General features: G+C 34.9%; 1 protein-coding gene and 1 long non-coding RNA gene across 2 annotated transcripts in view; one reads left to right on the top strand and one right to left on the bottom strand.

Annotated features, from left to right (window-relative positions):
- mgat4b (alpha-1,3-mannosyl-glycoprotein 4-beta-N-acetylglucosaminyltransferase B) overlaps nucleotides 1–20,950 on the bottom strand; it is a 146,594-nt gene that overhangs the window by 55,077 nt on the left and 70,567 nt on the right. The window contains exons 2-3 of the mRNA XM_065268096.2: nucleotides 10,422–10,601; nucleotides 10,007–10,150 (exon numbers count right to left, since the gene is read on the bottom strand). Coding sequence (XP_065124168.1) covers nucleotides 10,007–10,150; nucleotides 10,422–10,601 — 324 coding nt within the window. The remainder of the gene's footprint in view (nucleotides 1–10,006; nucleotides 10,151–10,421; nucleotides 10,602–20,950) is intronic.
- On the top strand, nucleotides 71–1,093 carry LOC135749500 (uncharacterized). The gene is made up of 3 exons (XR_010532403.2): nucleotides 71–162; nucleotides 261–341; nucleotides 742–1,093. It is a non-coding gene; the product is annotated as an uncharacterized lncRNA (long non-coding RNA).

The raw sequence follows: 20,950 nt of genomic DNA, 5'->3' as shown, positions 1-20,950 counted from the left end.
ATCAAACATGTTAAATAGTAAACGGATGTATTGTGATATGTGATTTTAATTTTTCATTCTGTGTTTGCCAGAGAAATATAATGAAGTAACAGTGAAAGCTAAAACATCAGACTGATCCAGACACTGAAGAAATTGATGTCACTGCAATCTGGCCAAAATGATGTAAGTTTAATAATTAAATTATTAAATTAAAGAGGTTAAATCGTAAATAGATGTGTTATGATGTATGTGATTCTATTTTTTTATTCTGTGTTTGATAGACAACTATATTGAAGTAGCCTACTGTAATGAAGCTGCAGAACAACACAGAGACTCTTGAGGACATCAACACAGAAAATGAAGTAAGAAGATGTATATTAAGAAGTTCTTTGATCATATATTGTTGTATCTTTGTACAGTTTAATGCAGTGGTTCTTAACGTTATTCCTGGAGACCCACTGCTCTGCACATTTTGTATGTCTCCCTTATTTAACACACCTGATTCAAATCATCAGCTCATTAGAAGGGATCTCCATGAACTGAACTACGTCTGTCAGATAAAAGAGATATACAAAACATGCAGGGCAGTGGGCCTCCAGGAATAACGTTAAGAACCACTGGTTTAATGTAAACTTTCTAAAATGTACAACTTTAATTCTATGTCATTTGATTTGTCGTGTGTGTGTGTGTGTATGTGTATGTGTATGTGTATGTGTATTAGTATTATGCCAAATACTTATATGTACTTTTATATTTCCAAAGGGCTCCAAAGAGATGTCTGTCCAGATGAGGGTGCATCAATGTTACGTTTGCTGACAAGTATATGCTTTACAATGTAAAACCTAACAGTTAACTTAACTCAAACCATTTAAGGAAATCGGTTGCCTTAACCCATTAAGTTTTAAAAAACATACATTTGAGTACTGTGAACTTAAGTCTTGTGCAATTATGCACTTATATTTAGTTAGTGTGAACTTAAATATAAGTGCATAACTGCATGTGACTCAATTTGTTTAAGTTCACAGTACTCAAATCCATGTGTTTTAAAACTTAAATGGTTTAATGCAACCGGTTTTCTTAAATGGTTTGAGTTTAGTTAACTTTTAGGTTTTACAGTGAGAAATTCTTTAAAAATTCCAAGACAGAGCTCTGCAATTGAATCAACACTGCAAAAAATCAGTTTCTAACTTAGGCTTTTTATCTTGTTTTTAGTAGAAAAACTAAAAATTCTTAAATTTTATTTATTTATTTTTATTTATTTATTGTTTGTTTCGAGCAATATCTATGATACATCACAAAACCAAAACAGCAAAATCAAATGCATACATTGACAATACAGCACGTATTAATCATCATACAGCATCAAACCCTCTATTGCTCGAAAAGGAGTGGGTAGAAGTAGAACTTATTTAAACCCACCCCCATGAATTACAATTTATAGGAAAAACAACAGGAAATAAGAAAAAATGGTATGTGCTTCTATATAAGTTAAGAAAATCCTAACATCAAATAAATATATATTCCTATACAATATCATAATCCAAAAAGTACACACCCAAAAAAAAGAAACATAACAAGAAAAAAAAAAAAAAAACTAATGCAGAGACCACATCCCTTGCAAATTGCACATGCAATTGACAATATTAATACCAGCAATGGTAAACAGAATACCTGTACGGTAAGATATTACAACCACACTATATATAGCCGTATTAATACACTTCTGATAATACCAACAATGGTAAACTAAATACCTAAAAGGTAAAATACACAACCTCATCAACCCATAAATATTTCAGTACAATATCATAATACCAACAATGGTAAACCAACTATCCATAGGATAGAAAAACTTAACCAACAACTAATGCTACGCACACAATTGCGCCCCACTCTCCTTGTAATTTGTTAAGACCATTTTTTTATACAATACTTTAAATTGATTTAAGCTTCGGCATTGTTTGTATTCATGCCCGAGACTGTTCCATAACTTAATACCACGTATCGTCGCACAGAAACTCCTCCTAATAGTATTTATCCTTGGTATTGAGAAATTGCCATGCCTCCGTAAGCTATGCAGTTGTTCTCTCTGTATAAATAACTTTTGTAAGTTCACAGGTAATAGATTGTAATATGCTTTATATGACAATTGTAGTGTATGTAATTTAATTAAGTCCTGTAGTTTCAATAACTTTGATTCAATAAAAAGTGGATTTGTATGATCCAAAAATTTAGCTTTATTTATGATACGTATAGCCCTTTTTTGTAACATACATAATGAATGGATTGCATTGTTATAATTATTTCCCCATACTTCCACACAATAAGACAAATATGGTAGAATCAGGGTACAATACAGTGTACGTAGTATATTGACATCAAGGACCTGTTTAGCTTTATTTATTATTGCAAGGCTTTTGGAGATTTTAGTTTGTATGTGTCTAATGTGCGTTTTCCAGGTTAGTCTATTATCTATTGTAACTCCTAGAAATTTAATCTCAGAAACATAATCAATTTGTATCCCTTCTATCTCAATCGTTTTGTCCGTTTTACTCATATAATTACCAAATAATATAGCCTTTGTTTTATCTAAATTTAAAGATAGTTTATTACTATCCATCCATTTTTTTATGTTGCTTAATTCCGTATTAATGATATTAATTGCCTTGTCAAAATTGTCATCACAATAAAAAATGTTGGTGTCATCTGCAAACAATACACACTTAATTAATTTAGAAACTTGAAATATATCATTGATGTACAAATTGAATAATTTTGGGCCCAATACTGACCCTTGAGGGACACCACAGGAAATTTCACAACACTCCGAGGAGAATTCGCCCATCTCTACATATTGTACTCTGTCACTCAAGTAGCTCTTTATCCAATTTCCAGCCACCCCACGTATTCCATATCTTTCTAATTTCTTAAGTAGTATAGCATGATTAATAGTATCAAAGGCTTTTTTCAGATCAATAAATACACCAATAGTAATTTTTTTGTTGTCCAAAGCCTTTGATAATTCTTCAGTTGCATCAATTATGGCCATAGATGTAGACCTTTTATTTCTGAATCCATATTGGCCTTCATTAATCAGATTGTATTTTTCAACAAATTTTTCTAATCTGGCATTGAAAATCTTTTCTAAAATTTTTGAAAATTGAGGAAGCAATGAAATTGGTCTATAATTATTAAAATTGTGTTTATTTCCAGTTTTAAATAATGGAATAACTTTTGCCATTTTCATTTTCTTCGGGACACAGCCATTTATGAGTGACAGATTACAAATATGTGTTAATGGTGTTTTGATATTATGTATCACTTTCTTTATGATAGCCATGTTAATGGCATGGCAGTCCATAGAATAATTATTTTTGGACTTATGGACAATGTCCACTAACTCATCTTCACATACTACAGAAAGAAAGATTGTATTAGAATTATTCTCAATTTTTTCTATATTATGCTCAATTTGTACGTCTGGGATTCCTGCTGCCAAATCACGACCGATATTTACAAAAAACTTATTGAAGCTGTTGACTATCCTATTCTTACCACTACATTCACCATGTGCATCTATAAAGTATTCAGGGTAGTTAGTTTTTGTTGAGCCCTTATTAAGAATACAGTTTAATACATCCCAGGTTCCTTTTATATTAGATTTATTATCAAACAGTAATTTCTTATAGTAGGATTTCTTTGCTTTTCTTATTATATCAGTTAGCTTATTTTTATACAGCTTATACTTATTCTCTGCTTCTTTTGATTTCAATTTAATGAATAATTTATATAAATAATTTTTCTTTTTACATGCATTTATTAACCCTTTTGTCAACCATGGACTTTTTAAATATTTGTTGTGCTTACTGTAAACAGAAATGGGGCAATGCTTATCATAGGAGTGTAAAAATATCTGTAGGAAGTTGTTATAAGCTCTATCTGTGTCACCTTCTCTATAAACAGAACTCCAGTCTTGTAGTCTCAGGTCGTCATTAAATGCATCAATTGCATCTTGAGTTAGTAATCTTTTATGCCTCACATTACCAATTTCCTTTGTTTTAGACACCTTACAATCATACACAACAAAAACAGGTAAATGGTCTGTAATATCACAAATAAACAAACCAGCAATTAACTTACTAGACAAATCATTTGTGAAGATATTATCAATTATGGTTGCACTGTGTGATGTAATTCTACTGGGTTTTGTTATAATTGGGAATAAGGACATTGAGTACATTCTTTCAATGAATTCATCCGTTGGTTTATGTTTGTTAGGATTTAAAAGATCAATATTAAAATCCCCACAAATGAATAAAAACTTATCACCAACTGTTGAAAACAAATTCTCCATCTCTCCATTGAAAGTATCAATACTTGACCCAGGGGATCTATAAACGCAACTTATAATGATATTTTTTTTCCTTTTGTTACTTATTTCTATAGTAATACATTCCATTACATTATCAAGTGCAATTGACATATTAATTAGAAGAGAATATTTTATAGTTTTATGCACATATAATGCAACCCCACCGCCTGTTTTATTTAGTCTATTCACATAATGCAGATCATAATCATCCATTTCAAAATCAACTATTTTCTCTTGTTTAAACCAGGTTTCAGAAATTGCAATTACACTGAAGGGATGCACAAAATTTTGTAAATATTCTCTTATTGCAATAAAATTAGTGTACAAACTTCTACTGTTAAAGTGAATAATTGTAAGTTTATCATTAGTCATACAGTTATTAATATATTGATCATTCGTATAGTAGTTACAGCTGTTATTAGTAATAGAAAGGAAATTGTAAATCAAGATGTATTTTCTTGATGAGCAAAATTACCTAAGAAAATGTCTAGTTTTTAGACAAAAATATACAATTTAAGTGAATTTGTGCCTGAACAAGCAAAAATATATAACAATGGGGTGAGAAAATTGTGCTTGAATTAAGTTTTTAAGAAAAAAGAAAACTTAAGATTTTTTCTCACACCATTGGCAGATATTTTTGCTTGTTTTAAGCACAAATTCACTTAAATTGTGTGCATTTATTTATTTTGTCTAAAACTAGACTTATTTTCTTAGGTCATTTTGTTCATCAAGAAAAAGCATTTTATTTAAATAATATTTCTACTGAAAACGAGACAAAAATACTATGTAAGAAAGTTATTTTTTTGCAGTGTAGGACTGATTTCTTAAAGCAAGATCAATATAGTTGTTGTTCATTTTATTTAGATATTTACTACATTACAGTGGCAGCTGGTGACTTCTTTTTTTGTGAGCACTCGATGCAAAGTCTGTCACAACATGTATATAGCCAGTCATTTGTGTGGTTCCCAATTTCAAAATATGTGTTCTGCGTGTATGTGCATCACGTGTTTTGACTAAACACGTGATGCACATGGTTTACATGAATGAACAAACACATTTTAAAAACAACACACATGACACTCCGAACACTTATTTTGAATTTGCACCCCTCGGATGAGCAGTCACGAGCCGCCACTGCTACTTTACATTGTACTGCTTTGAATGCAGTTTTCATTGTCGCTTTTATTTTGTTTTATTTTACTCTAATATTGCTTTCTCTGCCTGTATATTTATGAGTTTAAATAGTATTGTTTATGTATGCAACTTTTAATATTTGTGTATAATATTATTTTGTGACATATTAGATTGTGACAATCAGGGTCGGACTGGGAACAAAATTCGGCCCTGGCAATTTCCTCGTGGAACGGCCCACCACTGGACCGACGACACCCCCCCCCACTCCACACACAAGCCCACCGATACCAAAATCGCCCCTCTAACCCAATGCTTTGATTTATTAAACATTTATATTAATTTCACAGTATAGTTAAAATTCAACCACCTCAAACTCTCTTTGTCATGAACAAAGCTGACACTGTTTGTCGAAGCAACACAAAAACACTTTACTATTTTTGCACTGTTATATGAAGCAATACTTGTGTAGATGACCCCTTTTATCAAACTCTATTGAATACAATAATATGTAAAGTATATTAATGATAGACAGTGCAGGTCTATAGATTATAAATAGGTCTACAGATTATAAATGTGACCGGTGTTATAATGGTTTATGTAGCTTTCTTCACTTTATATTAGATAGAACAGAAGCAGTAAAAGTGCCTCTCTTTCTATTTCTCTCTTGCAGATTAAAAGATTACCATCTCTTATATCTAAAATGTTTGCTCAGAAAGCAAAGATGGTTATGGTTAATTAATAATATTTATAAAAATATAAGAAAGAAAGTGCATTGTGACTTTCAAAACAAGAGCCAGTTGTTATAGCCATAGAAACCAGAGCTTTAACGCATTAGCGCCGACTGGTCGATCAGACCCAGGACCCGAAGTAGCATAATTAAACTGGGACCGACCCAAACCCAACTGCCCCTTTAAAACATAGACCCGGAACTGTACGGGCCCTCTGTGAAGACCTCTAATGCATACAACTCTGCTCAAGTTCAGAAACATGGACACAATGTGACACTGAGCTTGCCTCGGCTCACACCCAATTCATAGAGAAACAGAGAGCACGCGAACACATACCGAACTCGTTGGAAGAGACACGTGCTTGCACTCAAATGTCATTATCAAATAGTGTCATTATCACGGAAGAACAAAAAAAAGTTATGCCAGATATATTTGGGCGGTTGTTAATATACCTGGGCGACTTTTTCTCGCGGATCTTCTCCACTCCCCCTTTCTTCTTTTTGGAGCCTCTGTTGTCCATAATGATTTTTCTTAAGTGCAAGGCTAAATGATGCGCTATCATCACTGTATATTTCCACATAAACCCAGCGGCTGCTTGGACAAATCCATTTGAGGGGTGGGGCATGGGTGCGCGATCGTAACACACACTGAACCTGTCATGAAGAAACCGAAAATATTTTCCTATCACCCGCCCCCAAAGCCAAATGCAACTGCATTTATACATGACGGGCCGAAAATAAATAACTTAAACATTTTGGCATGAAAAAAAAATACATCTCGGAGGCCACCGGCCCACACGTAGAGCGGCCCACCGGGCATTTGCCCGGTTGTACAGATTACCAGTCCGAGCCTGTATATATATATATATATATATATATAGTGGGGGGGAATTGTAGTCTATCTGCATAGCAGGCAAATAACCAATCAAGTCACTAAGCTATGAGGGCTTGGGTTGGGCTTAATAGAAAGTGTAACCAATCAAATAATCTCAACTGGAAAGTTTCAAAGTTGTGTCCCAATAGTTGTCAGAGTTTTGGGAGGGGGTTTTAAAAGCAACCAATCAGTGTTGAGATTAAACACCAATGGGGACACTAGAATTGTGCAAAGGTGTGAAATCCCAGTACCTCTGCAGGTGTAAAAATGTCCCCTGACAAAATCTTCAATGGGATTATTTGCCATGGCAACAAATGGCTGCATATACCACAGGAATATCCCATCAGCAAGATACATCCGAATTGGTATCATTACGGGAGTTTCCTAACTTGGTGGAATTAGAAATTTACCCTCAGTGGAACTAGTAGATACCTCCGAAAATCAGTGGTGTTTACAGGAGTTTCCTAGTACGGATACACCTCTTTTCATGCAGTGAGCAAGTTCAGCAGACATGAGAAGAGATAAAATAGTATAGTATTAGACACATACTATATTCTGCATAGCCGGTTTATTAATTTGCATGTAAACGCAATTAAAACCGGCTTCTAATAATCAGATTTTTGATAGTTATCTGCTTATTATGTGCATGTAAACACAATCATTTACTCGCCCTCAACATGTATACATTTCTTTGTTCTGCTGAACACAAAGGAAGACATTTTGAAGAACATTGGTAACAAAGCAGATCTGGGGCACCATTGACTTCTAATCTATAGTAGGAAAAATAATACTATGGAAGCGAATGATGCCCAGATCCCAGTGATGACAGAAATTTCATTTTTAGTGAACTTGTCACGGTATGATGTATGGAGAGACGAAGAGAATGAATGGTAACATTAAACATATATTAACTCTTTCCCACCACTGACGAGATATCTCGTCAATTAAGAGAAAACTTTTTCCTGCCAATGACGCTTTCCTTACGTATTTTTAGAGATGGTCCTCACTGCAGAACACGAGATCCAGGGGGCGGGGTAGGATCTAGATCCAACTCCTCCCACTTTATATACTTTGTTCCGCCAAATGAAGCAGTATATTTGCTTTGTTGCAGCCCACAATTCATTGCATCCTGTGGTCGCCAACGTTTGCTCTTATCAGTTTAAGGGTACGTTTGATTAATAATATAGTTGAAAATGGTTCATAATTTAGAAAGTGATGATCACAGTTAGTGTAAGGGAGACGTTCCCGACAGGGTGATATCACTGAAGGGATATATTTGCGACACGCTTGGCTGTACATTATCCCACTTATTATACACATAAAAACACAAATTAATTTGATATCTTTTATTAGCACATTTAAAAAAAAAACGTAAACCATGTTTAGGAAACCGGTTTCCTTATAGCTGTAAGCAAAGACGCGTTAAAACAAGTTCAAAGTCCCTACAAGATAAACATTCAATTTATTAATTTCTAAATAACTTGCCATATATATGTTAATAATTATGAATAAATGAGTTAGTGTTCGAAATGTTTTACTCCAAAATATTATAGCAAAAACACTTACATTTCACCTTAAAGTCACTACTTTTATTGTAGTCATAAGTAACGTTTGTTTTACTGTCAAAAAAATAATTAAGTTACGACTCAATGGCGAAATGGTAACGCAAAAACACATATATGACGTGTCTTGTGGCAAAACTGCCAACCAATCAAAATGCATTGGGAAAAGATCTCTGGATTTGTATCCAGCTCCACCCCTGGATCTGAATCCAACCCCGCCCCCTGGATTTTACTGGATTTTTAGGCAATCTGTAATTCTGCTATTATCCACTAGATGGCCAAATTTACCCAATTTATAACAAAAACTACAGCAAAAAACAATTTACAATTTTTTTATGTATGTTTTGATAATCGTTCTGAATCTGATCTCTAATAAAATTTCTTTACAAAAATGCAATTATTTCAGCTTTTTGCTCAAAATTGGGTCTTTTTGAAGAAACCTTATTTAAAAAGGTTATAAAAAGCCAACAAATTAAGATAGGTTAGATACAAGTAAAGACTGTAATGAAAGATAGTGGATGATGGGGTGCAAAGGATTATGGGTGATCAGATGAACGGGGATATGTAGCAGAACTATCCCTTAATACAACATTTTATATTTACAATACATTTAATTCCTTTGGCAGACATTTTTATTTAAATCGACTTGCAGTGTATTCAAGTATATATCTGATCAGTCTGGGAACTGATACCGCTCCACTAATTGGGCTACAGTAAGAGAATGGAAAACATGGCCCTCCATCAACCTCAATAAGCTTTCATATCAATTTTATGATGTTTGAAATCAAATAAAGACATAGCACACTATCATCAGGAATAAAAAAACACTTTGAATGTAGTGAATTGATTCTTTCTTTTTTTTCCTTTTCTTTTAAATGCAATGCCAGGCAATTCATGGCAAGAATAAAGTCTAATTATATAAAGTAAGACTACAGTATTAGTGAACTAATTTAAATGAAATATAATGTTAAATAATCAAAACAGAAACCTACAGTATAAAATCAAAGATTTGGATGAAATTACAATTTTTGTTTTTTTAAAGATAAGCGTTTTCTTGACATTTAATGTTAATAAAAAAATGTGTTTGATGTTTGCTGCACATTCAACAACATTAGCCTCAAAGACATCTAAACCAGATACTCAACAATACTGTATTGAGCTAATCTGACAACTACAACTCACTGGAGGAGCTTAACTCATATTTAATGATTTATACAGAACTCCATAAGCCTGAGGAGAAAATTTATCAAACGCTACCAATGAACAGAGATTTACCGGGACATGCATGCTTTCTTCTTCATTTTATATTTCTGGTTTGTTTTTATTTTCAGTGGTATATTTGTCTTATATAGACTAACCTCCGGTGCGTCCCTGGCCCACGTGTACGGCTGGTTGAAGGCTTGTCTCCTTGGCAAGCAGGTGTGGCAGATGGTGGAAGATGCTGGGCAGCTGAAGAACATTCTTACTGCTGGTCACGTTCCACAACTTCAGCTTAGTCTCATCTGAAAATAACATACAACATCTCCAGTCATAGTCCTGGAATAACATGTATATTAACCAATCATAGACAAACCAACCCTTGACCTCAAAATCAGAGGGCAGCGACCAGGCAGAAGTCTTACCCTAACCACACCCCACCCCACGGTTCAGCACTGTGCCATAAACCGTTGAGATGCAACAAGTTTCAAGCAACCAACACTTGGACATGCCGAACACTTTATGCACACAGCAGTGACATAGTGTTTTGCATTGTTTAGTCTACAGGTGTCTTACCTGACAGACTGCTCCAGGTACGATTGATATCCCGCAGTGCTTGTTTCTCAGCAATGGCTCGCTTGATCTCATCGAGCACCAGGTTGAGCTCTTTGGAGCGTTTGAGGTTTTCTTGTTCGGCGGAGTGGAGACGGTCTCTAAGGGCCAGAAATTCCCTCTGGTAAATGTCTACCACATTGCCTGCAAACACAGCAGATAGACAGAGTAAGAAATAAAGTCAGTGGTGATTTCTTCAGTTTTACTGCATCTGTGAAAGAAACAAACTGATGCTTTTTTTGTTCTGTTTAATAATTTACTAAAATAGCATTCAATTATCCAGAGCAAAGTATGCATCAATAAATACAAGTGAATTATTAAGCAACTACTATGCACAATTTTCTCAAAGCTTTTTTTCTTTGTTAGTTACATAAATAACCATAAAAAACAGTGGAATATTCTCTCTCTCTCTCTTTCTCTCTCTCTGGCCTTTAAAGGGCTGAAACTGCACTCGTTTACATTTAAAGGCTCTGTTTTTCTTTGGACAGAAAGAATAGAACTGGTGTCAAATATCCAGCCGTTCTTCATTCATCACATTAACACAAGTATTTTAGTGTCACCGTCTGTGGTTCATAGGCTTCCTTAACATGCCGATCAATGATCCTGACCCCAGAGGTCAACACAGAGTGGTCATTACGAAATCAACCCTGTTCTTTATACTCCCAAATATCTCTCGCATTACAAACCTAAAGTTACACCCTGCAAATGTGAAATGAGTAGTACTTCATGAGTACTGAAGACACCTATGGGCTGAAACAGTTTTAGCCTGAAATTTTATTCAGTGTGTAAATGCATAATAAACTAAAAGTCCCAATGAAATCAAAAAAGACAATTCTTATTTTTTTATGTAATGTTGGAGTTTTAATTATAAACAATTAATCCGTGCAAGTATTTTTTTTTAATTGTGCCCTCATAAACGATCATTTGGCAATCATTCTCTGATGACATCAGCTAGACAACTTGGGCGGGAGCATTGTTAACTCTGCCCCCTCCAACTGTGAGTCTGATGCCAGTTAAATTTTTGAACGAAGAGCCTACTTTTCTAATCCAATCAAAGCACAGTGGAAAACACAAGCAACGCCCACTATTTTACTCACGTGATATTATGTTTCATTCCGGAATACGTCATAACACTGAAGTAAGGTCAATCGCAACATCCGGTTCGCAGGGACTTTAAAATGCAATGAAAATCTTAGCAGGAACCAGTGTTGGGAGTAACGCATTACAAAATATAATATATTACAGTAATATATTAGTTTTTGCAGTAAGGCAGTAATATAACGCAGCATTACTAATAAAATTTTGGTAATATTGTACTCATTACAGTCTCAGTAACGCGCGTTACAACAATGCATTTCAAAATTAGAGTGCTATTTTTTTTTTTCACCAATGCCACGCGACCAGCATCCACACAGGAAAAAGCTGCGGGTAAAATATTATTCTGTTTCCAGGTGCTTGTAAGGGTTTTGTTTTGTGTTTTGTACTTTTATTTTGATATCCTGTTCTGTTCTGGCTTTTATTTTGAAATCTTGTCATGTTCCACTTCACTCTGTACCTTCTGTCTGTTCACTATTTAACTGGCAAAATCTGATCACTCCCCGCGAAGTATTGTATGTACATTTATCTACTGCCTTACCAAGCGTTTATCCTGTGTCCTGTTCTGTTTATCTGTTCCTGTTTTGACCTGTTGCCTGTTAATTTGGATTCTGATTGTTTGCTGCCTGCCTCGACTATTGCCTGTTTTGTGGATTACGCATTGATAAGCATTGACTAAAGTGGCCGCAATCAGCACACGCACACACATTGATAAGTTGTGTCAACCCCAGTGCATGCCAGGTTTGTGCTGTGAATCTGAATTAAAAGTGAATTAAAGAAAAGAAATGAAAAGAGGTTGCGTGTCTTGCCATGTTTTTAGGCTATAGGTTGCATTATAGTGGGCTCTAGCTCTATTGAGTTTGGTATGTGTACCATAATTTACCAGACTTTTACCAGATCATTTGTCTGTGTTTATGACTCTGACAGTCATTGTTACTGTATTTTGACATAAGTCTTCACTGTGCCTATTCAAAGCTCGAGGGCCAACACATAACTTCTAGATTTATAAGCAGCAATAAACTACATTTTAACATTTTTTAATGCCTAGTCATACTTCTGTTATTTTGATGAAAGTAATGCAAAAGTAGTGTAACTCATTACAGTTCAGAGACGGTAATATTGTAATGTAACCAATTACTTTCAAATGACAGTAATGTGTAATATATAATGTATTACACTTTGGAAGTAGCCTGCCCAACACTGGCAGGAAGCAACAGAATCCTTCATTGTGATTGGACAGCAGACTACATTTCATCTCAATATCATTTTTTTTACTGCCAAAAATAAAAATCTGGATATACAGACAAACAGTATTTGATATGACTTTATAGCAATAGTGCCGTGACACATAGCTTAAAACTTGTTTTTTACAGAAACACAATCTCTCTAAGTGACACTGTAAATGATTTTTATATGATTTTTTATATATATATGATAAATCTCTCCATTTCATTCTCTTGCTCAACACCATCTAGTAAAAAGGAAAAGAATGGGATTTCTGCTTTACAGGATAATCTCTCTTTTTTCTGGGATGGATGCCCACTCTCAGCACAAACACACTCACACTTACAGTACACACCGTAATGCCATCAGAGTCCAAAGCTCTCATGTAATCTGAAATTACACCGCTCCACACAAGTGCAATCCAATCCACACTTCAGAGCGAGGTGGAGAGGTACATCTAATACCCGCTGTAGAGCCAGATAAACTACTGGTGTACTGATGACATCTTCACAATGATCCCTGTACTTGATTAAAACACACCAGGTGACACACAACACAACTCATCGTGTGTGCATAACAACACATGAACAATGATGATTCATTAATACTAGATATTAAAGACAGCAGAGTCACACAGAAATGTAGTCATTCGCTGATAAATATCACGTAATGACACAAACAAGTTGAGGTTATAGTCGCCTTAAAGCTCACATAACTGTTTCTGCTTATCTCATCTTAATCTTAAATATTGTGAAATCCAGGCTAAAAAAAATATAAGATTAGGAGCTTCAAAGTTTGATCAAAGAAATATTTTTTTTCAATAATGAAGCTGAAAGATAAGTAATTTGTAAATAATACCACAATATTCCAAAAAAATAAAAGCTTTTAATATTCATTTTATTGTGACTTTAAGCTCAAATTGTGTTTATTTAAAGTTATTTCAGCTGCATGCTTACAGGTTGAAAAGCGCATTATGTGACACTGTATGGAGCCCATTTCCCAGACAATCGTCAGTCTTTATTGATTGATAATTGATTCTTTTAACTAAGGCGGGACTTAATTGTTGCATTGCAATGCATAAAAATGCTTAATTGTTTTGAAAGTAATGTCAAAATGCAAACAAAGTAGGCTCTGTTTTTTATACAGTAAGCTAAATCTGCCTGGTAGCAAGATGGTCACCAAGTAAACCAACATGCTTTTCAACAGAACTCAAAATGTCCACTCGTAATACAGACACACAGAAAGAGCGCACGCATGTGTGTCCCCGCAGCGTATCACATGAGTGTGCCGAGCTCATCTTATTTAAACAGAAGCTCGTAAGACGCCGTGACATCTCACCAAACTCACACAGTCACGCTGGCACTGAAAATATCAAAGAGATGAGAGAGAAAAATATGAGGAGGTTTAATCTCCTCTGGTCTCAAGAATGATTTAACATCATCATCACAACCATAATGATACCTGGCTGTTTAAGATCACCTGCTGCTTTAAACCATGTGTGTGTGCGTGTGTGTGTGTGTGTGTGTGTGTACCGGTGACTGAAGACACAGGAGAGATGAATAGATCAGTCACCAAAGCCAACTGGACAAACAGAGGTCAAAACTCCCATTTCCCATCAGTCTCTAATGGAGTCACCCATGAGCCCTTTCTGAAAGCGTGTTTCATTTTGTGTTCTTGTTTTTTTTTTTTTAAAGAAATCCAGCACTGGCTTACAGAGGAAAAAGGGTTTGACATCAAAGCAAACATTTTGAAAGGATGTTATGCTGCATCAAACGTGCTTTATTACTTCTGTCAATACAATCCTCCATCATAAGATGAGAAACTAAAAGTCTAGAGATGCTGCATTTAATCCTCTGAAATATTAGACATCCACAAACACAAAAACGTGCCTGCTAGTTCACAAATGTGTCTTAATGAATTACTTCACAGATTTTTCATCATTATGCAGGCCACAGGCAGGTCATCCTGCAATTCATTCTAATGATCAAATGAAGTCCCTGAACGCTTAAAACACAGACATTTCCCTGCACAGAAATGTTTTCTAATTAAAACTCAATTCATTAGGACGTCTATACAAGATAAATCTCCCACATTATCTCATTGTAATTATTATACTTATCTTAATATCTTTAGCTCATTTATTAGTTTTGGGTTGGAAGCTATCTAAAATCATTTTGGACAAATCTAAAAAGAAAGACTGAAGAAAATGTGTGTGAAGAAAATAATGTTTTTTGAGGAAAACATTCCAGGACTTTTCTCATTTTAATGGAATTTAATGGACCCCAACACTTAACAGTTTTTTTCAACAAAGTTTCAATGGACTCTAAATGATCACAAACGAGGCATAAGGGTCTTATATAGCGAAACGATTGTCATTTTTGACAAGAAAAAAAAATGCACTTTTATACCACAACTTCTCATCTTCCTCCGGTCCTATGACGCACCAGCGCGACCTCACGTAATTGTGTAATGACATCGAAAGGTCACATGTTACATATATGAAACGCACATTTGCTGACCATTTTTAACAATAAACTGACACAAAGACATTAATTATTATCATGCAACAACATCAGAACGGTCCTCTTTCTTTCTTCACACTTGTAAACACTGGGGCGTAGTTTTGCATACATCATCCGTGACCTCTTGAAGTGATGACGTATTATGTGAGGTCGCGCTGGCGCATCACAGGACCGGAGAGAGATGAGAAGTTGTGGTTTAAAAGTGCAAATTTTTTTTTTTTGTGTCAAAAATGACAATAGTTTCATTATTTGAGACCCTTATGCCTTGTTTGGGATCGTTTAGAGTCCTTTAAAACTCCAATGAAAATTTTTTTTAAGTGTTGAGTTAAGTGTTAAGTGTTGGGGTCTATTAAAATGAGAAAAATCATGGAATTTTTTTCTCAAAAAACATTATTTCTGAACAAAGAAAGACATCAACATTTTGGATGACATGGTGGTGAGTAAATGATCTGGATTTTGTTTTTAAGAAAATGAACTAATCCTTTAAAATTAAATAATTAAATAACTTTGAGAAGTGATATAAATAACCTTGAACTATTTCCTGAGTGTGCGTTTACTGAAAAATAACCCAAACATGTTTGTCAACCAATCAGAATGAAGCATTCAAAAGCCCTGTGGTATAATTAGGCTTGGGGATACGTTCAGATCTCTTGCACTTATAATTTAAGACCTGTTAGCTTTAAGTTATAAGATATAAGTAATGAACAAAAAAAATAAGTGTGTGCATATCTGTAAAAATGTTATCTATACAGAATCAAGTCGAGAGATCTCTGGGTGATAAAAAAATCCCGCTGGTGAACTTAATTCCCATCTTATTGAGTACATTTATGTCTTTCATTCGGCCAGTTTCTCTTTGCTTTCATTTTGAAAAGTGTCTTTGACTCTTGCCGGGCTCTTTTTGTAATAGGCAAAATCCATATGGAGGCTGAAAATGAATGATTCCATCAGTGGGAGAGGACTAATGAGGTATTAAATATAATCCTCTTAAACCGGCACAACTGATCCATCTAAAATACAGAAAATACAGAAATTCTGACTGCGTACAGACGACCGGCATCTTTAACGGTGCCATTAAGAGAATTGATGGTAAAAGCAGAACGGCTTTGACTCACTGGATCATTGCTGATGTTTCTGTGGTGTTTTGAGGGTCAGTGGAGAGGTCACACACACACAATCTATTTTAAAGGCCAGGCACAATGGGTCACCTCAGATCAGGCACGGATAACAGACCGGGTGGCATTTTCACCGAGCCGAGCTTCAGTCTGGGGCTCTTAGGGGTCACATCCACCACAAATAAAACAATGTTTCAGTTCCAGTTCAGTCCAACAAATGTAAGGGTGATGCAAAAGTACTTTAATCTTCTCAATACAGCCCACAAGAAAATTGTTATACTGTACTGTACAGTACATAAAGTTCTGCTTTGTCGGCCTTTGAATTTGACAAACCAATAAGCTCACAGAAAGTGGATGGATGAACCTCAAAAAATTTGTCCAGGTCATATTTCACTTTTTATTTGTTTAATTTGTTTTTATTGTGGCATGATTCAGACTCTTATTAATAATTTCCCCCTTATATTACTATATTTTAACATTCAAGTCAGTATAACACTAGACACACTATGAATTTAAATAGCATACAGTATAAATATTTAATTTTGCATTATATTGATTTAATTCAAGCCAATTCATGCAAAATATAATTAATGAGTATTTCTATAAATTTTTAAACAATTTGTCTTGACATATTTTGGGAGAATCATCGTCTTTTTTGTATATTTCAGTTAAAGTTTAATGTCTTTTTAAACAGATATAATATCATACAATGAATGTATAATGGAATAATGTAGGTCGTCATTAACACAAGACAAACATTACCCTGTACCCACTACATAAAAGATTGGATTTTTTTTAAGTTATCGTGCTTCTTATATTCACTCTCATCAGTACATCATTGGGAATTATCACCAGCATCATATTAAAAAAAAAAATGTGACTCTAAATGTCACCAAATGTAATACAATCTGTCAGAGTTACAAACTACAACCCATGTTGCTGTCCAAATATTGTAAAAACAAACTTGATGTGCTACAGACCTTATCCCCAACACATCATTACACACCAGTTTAGCTCACTAAAACACACGCACACACAAAGCTAAGAAATATAAAAGCCATCAACTGTAATCCTGCTTAATAGGCAACTAAAAGCCGCTATCAAATCTCTCTCTCTCAAATCCAGTCTACACAGATATAAACACACTCAATCATTCTCAAACTCTTAACAGGCCGAGATGATGGTTTCATCCCATGAGACTGATTATAAATCTGTATAAACCAACACTAGACTTGTGTGTTTGCGTGTGTGTGTGCTGGATTTGATGCATCTGTTCTCATTGGCATGGAGAAATGTTACGAATAAAGTTTGAATAATATCAAAATGTGAAATTAAGTTTAGCTGCACCACAGAGGTCTAAATCAAATAATGTTTGTGTGCACATACACACATGCTTGTACATCTATCTTTGTGAGAACACACAGATATATTGCAATCTCTATCCCCTTACCATAACCCATTGGTTCTTATCCCTTCACGTCCCCCCAAAAGAAAATTCATAACATAAAACGATCTTAAACTTAGAATTTTAGTCTAACTCTTTCATTGACGAGTTATCTTGTCAATTAAGGAAAAACGCTTGCCTGCCAATATCATATTTCTGCTATTATCCTCTAGGTGGTGCTCTTACCCAAATTATAAAACAATAAAGTGTCCACTGATCCAAAAACAGTAAGAACTTCATGTATTTTTTGATCATTGTTCTGAATCTGATCACTAACAAAAGTCCTTAACAAAAACACAATTATCTCTTAAAATTTTATACTTTTGAAAAAACCTACCCATATGTCAGAGGTGGTAAAAAGAGAAAAAATGATGGTTGGATGAAATGTTTTGTTTGAAAGCAGAATATATATATATATATATATATATATATATATATATATATATATATATATATATATATATATATATATATATATATATATATATATATATATATATATATATTGCTGGGCGATTTGGCCTAAAAATAAAATCTCCGATTTTATTTTTTTAAATTCGACTTCCGATTTTTTCCGATTCCCCCCCCCCCACTTATTAAGAAAGGCAATAAGTACAAACGGCAGACAACTTAAAGCAAATTTTGCTTTTATTTAATCAAAAGCAAGACAAATGTAACCCCCATTTTTGAGATGAATAATAAATAAATAGACACCCTCTTGGAAGTAAAGTCCCAGCTGTGTTTTAAGTCACACTTTGTAGTCTAGAGACTAAAAGGAGACAAACATTAACCTTGAGAGTAGCACCATTTTCGAAAGCATTAAAAATACATTAAAATCTGAGTAAAACTAGACAGTGAATGTTGTCGCTTGCTGTTGCCGTTTCGTGTGTTTGTGCTATGATGATGATGTTGTCGCTTGCTGATGCTGTTTCACGTGTGCTATGATGTTGTTGATGTTGCTATAATAACGCTACGGAAGCCCCGGGCAGCCAAAAATGCGCCATCACAAAAAACTAATTACTTATTTTTTAAATCGCCCACAACAAAAAATTCGAATTAATTCATTAAATCGATTTTTCGCCCAGGCCTAATATATATAAAGAAAAAACTTTTTCTGGAAGGCATTAAACTTTCATGCAACATGCTGGCGCTGACTGGCAACTTTTTTTAAATGCTGGTGGGGAAAGAGTTAACAAAACATATTAAATGAAACAATATAGTGCTGTTGGTTAGTAGCCTTATTTTTTAAGGTTTAAATACACGCACTCGCACACACACAAACACAGGGACTATGGTCCATTACAGCAGTCTCCACAGGAGGATAATGAGAGCAGCACTTCTCCAGCATCTGTCCTGTACAGTAGGTGCTTTGCTGGGAACAGTGACGCTATTCACCGCACAAATAATGGGTCATTACCGTTACCATTAGAGAGAAATCGCTCAGGAAAACTGATCTGGGATCAGTTTGCTTTACCACAGATATAAACTATTAAACAAATTCAATAGCATCAGTTTAAACCCAGAACTGCCCTCATTTAAATGCATGAAAGAAAAGATTATCATGACGTGTCCATGTCACAATCATTTAAGCTGATATTCGAAGTATCAGAGCTTACTTTTTCCAAACAAAAATCAGTTTTTTTTTAAATTATACAAAACATTTGTGAATTTAGCCGATATTGGGCCGGCTTCCTGGACAGAGCTTAAACCAGTCCCATGATAAAATGCATGTTTAAGCTGGCTTAATTTCTGTACTGACATATCTTAAAGGCGGGGTGCATGATCTCTGAAAGCCAATGTTGATATTTAAAATCACCTAAACAAACACACCCTTACCCCAATAGTATCTGGACCTTTTTTTAATAGACCCACCCATAGACTGTAAAAAAAGATGGACGACGCCCGTTCGCTCTCTTCCATTGGTGAAAAGTGAAGCCGCCAGTGTACGATATGGCGCTGACATCTTAGGTCTTGAGTCTGCGCAGTAGCGATTTCGGGACCAGTCCTGCGTAGTAGTGAGCCGTGAAATCAAGGCTCCGCCCTCGCTCTCGTAGAATGCGCATATCACAGCTGTCAATCATGACGTCACACCACAGTTTTTATAGCATTAAATAACTAACTAAAAATAAACTTATTTTAAATACAAACACTTAAATTTACATCAGCATGATAAAAACTACAGTAAACCACAGAAACCAGCTTTGGTAAAAAAAGATAATTGAAGTCTTATTAAATTGTTTAGTTGGACTCTAGTCCCATTGAATAACATGGGGGAGGCGGGGTTTATGACCTATACTAGGACCGGTCACTGGGGGGCGATCGAGACGTTTTGGCTTCACTTTTCAGGGTCGTGAGGCACACCCCCCACACATATGATGTCAGCGAGTAAACACGCCCCTTACTGCTGATTGGCTACAAGTGTGTTTTGGTATTTGGCACGACTCCCTTTTCCAAAATTGTTTTTCAAAAATCATGCACCCCGCCTTTAACATATATCAGTGCTATTGTTTTGTCTCAAGATGAACACCAGTAGTGTTTTTTGTATGGTGTTTGTAAATACTACCTAAATGTCCTAATAAAACTAAAACCTAGTCCTGGATTCATCTGGGAAACCGCCCCGTCATGTCGGCTATCAAACATGAGGAAATTATCGGTTTACATTATTATCAAATACATTTAAATCATGTCAAACTCTGATTTTGTGAGTGTTGACATTACAAATGTAATAAGTATATATTGCATATAATAAAACAGCTGTATAGCTGTATTGAGACAATGATTTATATAATATATGCCTTACAAAAATGAAACTCAATTGAATAATACTGAATTGATATCAGGACTGACATGTATTTAATGCATTGTGAAGGGATTCACGTAAGACAGAGGGAAATGAGATTAGTAAAGAGTGAGAGAGTTCACATCCACACCTCCAGCTGTCTGACACTGGCTTACATCAGTCGTGTACGGTCAGACACTAACACGTTTATAGCTTTGAAGACCCAAAGAAGGGAAATTGTTACAGACACAGCTGCTGATGTAAGGAATCGGTGTGTGTAAGACAAAAGAGAGAATAAAATCAAGTGATGATGTACA

The sequence above is a fragment of the Paramisgurnus dabryanus genome, chromosome 16 (genome assembly GCF_030506205.2).
Source record: "Paramisgurnus dabryanus chromosome 16, PD_genome_1.1, whole genome shotgun sequence".
Classification (NCBI taxonomy): Eukaryota; Metazoa; Chordata; class Actinopteri; order Cypriniformes; family Cobitidae; genus Paramisgurnus; species Paramisgurnus dabryanus.
This window is presented reverse-complemented; position numbering and strand designations above follow the sequence as displayed.